At 51.7% G+C, this 4,134-nt stretch overlaps 1 protein-coding gene across 1 annotated transcript; it reads right to left on the bottom strand.

The window, feature by feature from the left end:
• Positions 1–387: 387 nt before the first annotated feature.
• On the bottom strand, positions 388–2,462 carry LOC112876786 (dormancy-associated protein homolog 3-like). The gene is made up of 3 exons (XM_025940965.1): positions 2,232–2,462; positions 1,928–2,122; positions 388–911 (listed from the first exon to the last, which is right to left on the bottom strand). The coding sequence occupies exons 1-3, from the start codon at positions 2,341–2,343 to the stop codon at positions 820–822; spliced, it is 399 nt and encodes a 132-aa protein (XP_025796750.1). The 5' UTR covers positions 2,344–2,462; the 3' UTR covers positions 388–819.
• Positions 2,463–4,134: the final 1,672 nt, after the last annotated feature.

The following is a 4,134-nucleotide window of genomic DNA, read 5'->3' as shown; positions in this document are numbered from 1 at the left end:
TATAAATTTTTTTTGACAGATGGGTGTTAATTCGCGAGACAAATTTAATGAGCCTAAATAATCCATAATTTGCCACAGTGATGCTACAGTAATCATCCACTAATCATGGATTAATATACCTCATTAGATTCGTCTCGCGAATTAGACCTGGGGTTCTGCAATTAGTTTTGTAATTAGACTTTATTTAATACTTCTAAATGACAAGATTCTCTTTGATGTGACCCCTCTAAAATTTAGAGGCAGTGAAACGAACACACCCTGAACCTGATACGATCAGGCCTGTTTTGCGTTTCGAGATGCGGAACAGCCGATGCGGTCGGTGTTCAATCTGCGAATGTGCTGTACAGGCCCGGGAAAGTTACAGCATCCATCACACAGCATCATAGATTCACAGCAAGTTCAAGCAGACACCTTCAGTTTACTAGATACCATACATCAAAAAGGATTACATTACATGCACTCCACCTCCCTGCTAACATTACAGGCAAGACCCCATCCTTTTGACACACAGCAGGTAGAGGAAACAAACACAACGCAGCAAGGGCAAAGCTCCACGCAGCCCATAGCCGCCACATGCACACAGCAGCTTATTGACACGGCACACCACCAAGAGCTTTCAACATATTCTACAAACTAAGCCACAGAGTGGATGCGAAAACACGACGCATAGCGGCATCTACAATATATCACAGTAGAGGTAATAAGACAGCCCGTGGCTTATTCCCGGTTCCCCTCTTGACGTCTTCTCTCCTCCTCCTCTACCTTTGGTGAAGTAGATGCTTGTCAAGGAGCAAAAAGGAGTGTGAGCATGTCGTGTGCTCACACTTCGAAGGGAGGAGTGTGGCTGGTCGTCCCTGGTGGGGATGCCCTTTCATAAGCATCAGACGATGATTTCCTTCTGAAGCGACCACCTGATGAATTCAGTATTCAAGGTTAGGCAACATTCAATCAACTGGACGAAAGAGAGAGCACTCTGAAACACTGAAGAGCTAATGTTGTTAGTGAAATCAGCTGTATTACTGAAGGTTCATGTGTTATTCGCACTAAGTATTCACACTACTCGCTACTGCAAACAGTGGAGAAAAGAAGTAGCATCAATAGTAGTTAAAGAAATACATTTCAAGTAAGAATTTGTTAAACTAAAACACGGTTGTAGAATTTGTAATAGAATCAAGGCAGTGAATTGATATTCAAGTGCCCTTGAGTGATGGGTTCTAGAGTGACGGATTCCAGATCGCGCCTCGAATAATCATAATACCAGCTTCAGTAGGAGTCATTTGTATACAGTATGACTAGTCACTAACCAAGCTTTGAAATAGTGGCTACCTTGCGTTAATGTCAAGCCTTCAGTTCAAAAATCATCAACAGAACATCTACTGGAAGCTTAAATAAGGCAAGACCACAAAGACAACTTAACAAGTACCTTGTATATGATAAAGCAGGTACATAGTACGTGATACAGATAATACTAACAGATGAAACCAAACCATATATATTATTTGATGTATATTATAGATAGATAGACAAATTAAAGAGAAGCAACTTCATTTTCCTTTTGAGGTGTACCCCACCTCACATGACCCCCAATGATAGGTACGTTTATCCGAAAGGGTTGCTTCATTTCAAGACACAATTGATAACTTATCATACAGTTAATCCGATAATATCCAACCATGAACCCACAATAGCGACCCGAGAGCGAAATGCGCCCACTGGGGTAAATGACCAAAGCACCCCTGCCCCAGTACGCCCCATCTAGACGCTTCCCAACTGGGCGACAAAACCACGCAAGCGAAAGCCACCGGTCACGTCGTTTCCAAGGAAGGAGACACGGGTGCGCGGGCACGAAATGACCAAACTGCCCCTACTCCCAGGAGATGGTTAATGCGAAGGGAGGAGGGGGGTCCTGGAGTCTCGGGGCACTCACCGGCGCCGGCGAACGGCGAGATGGGCGGGGTGGTCCCCAGCGGCGAGGCCGGCGGCGTGCTGGCCGCGCTCCTCGGCGACGACGGGTGCCCCGCGGGGCGCTTGATCATGATGCTGCGCGTCACCTTGACGGGCGTCTCCTCGCTGCCCGACGCCGGCGACGGCGGGACGAAGGCCGCCGCGTCCCCGGCCGGATCTGCAGGACCAACGGGAACCAAACGACAAGTCAGATCGAAGGGAACACTGGCTACTAGGGGGCGCACGCGTGTTCTCTCTTTTACTCCAGCGGCGGCCACCTCACTCACCATTGATCTTCACGGCGGCGGGGCGCGCGGGCTGCTTGCGGAGGCGGCCGAGGCCGGTGTCCGGGCGGGGGCCCGCGACGGTGTCGTCCCACAGCTTGTCGAGGAGACCCATCCCGCTCCGGCCGTAGTAGCCCAGCTGCTGCCACTGCGCGAGGCCGATCCCGTGCACGCGCAGCTCCTTCCCCAAAGCTTCCGGATCTGAGCGAGCGAGCGAGAAGAAGGTGAGAAGAGCGGGCGGCGCTTATTTATAGAGCAGCCGGGCCCGGGCCTCGGGCCGGTCGCGCACTCGCTCCCTGGACCCGGTCCGTGCACCGCGGTACGGGTGCGGGCGGGCCCGGCGCCGGCGGGGTGCACGGCCGGCGCGTCGTGGCGGGTTGCGGGGCGCGGAAGGCACAGACGTGGCGGGTGCGGATAAGATCGATGGGACCGCGCACGTGGGGTGGCCCGCCTGCCGGCCTGTGGCGGGGCGCCAGGTGCGGCTTTCCCCGGGCGGGCATCACGTGACGCCCCCGCCGGCCCATCCCGTGGGAGTCTTTTTGAGGCGGAGGCGGCTGCCGCGCGGGCCAGGCGGCCGGTGGGAGCTGCCGCGGTTACGAGGCGGGTAGGGTTCTAGGTGGGAAAATGTTTTCTTGTATTATCTGCAAAAGAGATCGGAAACGGGCGCCGATCAGCCGAGGTCGAGGAGCAGTAATTTTGACTTGACCGGCCGGGGTCGATGATCGATGATCGAATCCAATCCACTGGTGGTGGCATCCTCTTCGTCGCCGTGTGCCCGAGCGTGGAAATCGTTCACCGCGCGACGATGACAGACTGACGTCGATGTTTTGTACGGAAAGCTGTATGATTGGATTGGCACGAGCTCCAGCGAACGGCCGTGTTTTCTTTTTCTTTGACCGAGTAAGGCCGTGTATACTGGTATTTTGTACTGTACTACGTGTTATTCAAAGACGAAGCTGATACGTTAGTACCCAAGCTAGCTAGGGACGGTGGCGGCGCATGACCGCGCGCACGTCGCCAGACGGCCAGACCGACCGCGATGCCACGCACGCGGCTGTGTTTTGCGCGCTCGTGCTTCGTGGTGGCATGCTGAACAAGCAAACGCCTCGCACGCTGCGCCCGACCAATCACGCCCGGGATGGAACCAAACAAACGTGCCAGTAGGTTAATTACTGCTTGCGGATGGCTTATCTCCCCTTGAGCTAATGAGGTTGAGGATACGTCGATCGATCAGTCGCCCGGCCGGTTGGCCCTCGCCGTTCACCGGACAAAGCGATGGGCTACGGAAGCCCGTGCCCAGCATCCGGAGCCGAGCAAAAAAAAAAGGGGCTCACCGGCAGCCCGTACAGAGGTGTGGGGTCGCGTGGCCAAGATGCTTTTGTCGCTTCGTCGCAAACAAGGACAAGGGCGCATTTGTTTCACTTTCACTCGCACTCGACCGTTACTTGCGGCCACGGGCAAGGGGCAACGCAGGCTAGTGGAGCAAGAGCAAACCCATCACCGGGCACCAGTGCACCGTGCGCCTAAGGATTTGATTACAGTACAGGGTTTATTATAAACCCTGTTATATTAGATATTTGGATGATAATTGGAAGTATTAAATATAAATTAATAGCAAAATAGATTCCACAATGCCTAAGCTTTTTGCAAGACGAATCTATTAAGTCTAATTAGTCTATAATTAGCCCATGTGATACTAATCATAGATTAAGTAGGTTTAATAGATTCATCTTGCGAATAAGTCCTAGGCTTATGCAACCCATGTGATGCTACAGTAAATATGTGCTAAACATAGATTAAGTAGGTTTAATAGATTCGTATTGTGAATAAGCTCTAAACTTATGTAGTTAGTTTTATAATTAGCTTATATTTAGTCTTTCTAATTGGTATCGAAATATTCGATGTG

The sequence above is a fragment of the Panicum hallii genome, chromosome 9 (assembly GCF_002211085.1).
Source record: "Panicum hallii strain FIL2 chromosome 9, PHallii_v3.1, whole genome shotgun sequence".
NCBI classification, from domain to species: Eukaryota; Viridiplantae; Streptophyta; class Magnoliopsida; order Poales; family Poaceae; genus Panicum; species Panicum hallii.
Note: the sequence above shows the minus strand (reverse complement) of the source record. Positions and strands in the feature narration are given on the sequence as shown.

What these genes read in the sequence shown, in the direction of transcription:
- LOC112876786 (XM_025940965.1), bottom strand. Translation starts at nt 2,343, where the DNA reads ATGGGTCTCCTCGACAAGCTGTGGGACGACACCGTCGCGGGCCCCCGC. An exon ending in CGCCGCCGTGAAGATCAATG is followed by an intron (nt 2,123 to 2,231) that starts GTGAGTGAGGTG and finishes TTGGTCCTGCAG; the next exon opens with ATCCGGCCGGGGACGCGGCG. An exon ending in CTCGCCGTTCGCCGGCGCCG is followed by an intron (nt 912 to 1,927) that starts GTGAGTGCCCCG and finishes TGAATTCATCAG; the next exon opens with GTGGTCGCTTCAGAAGGAAA.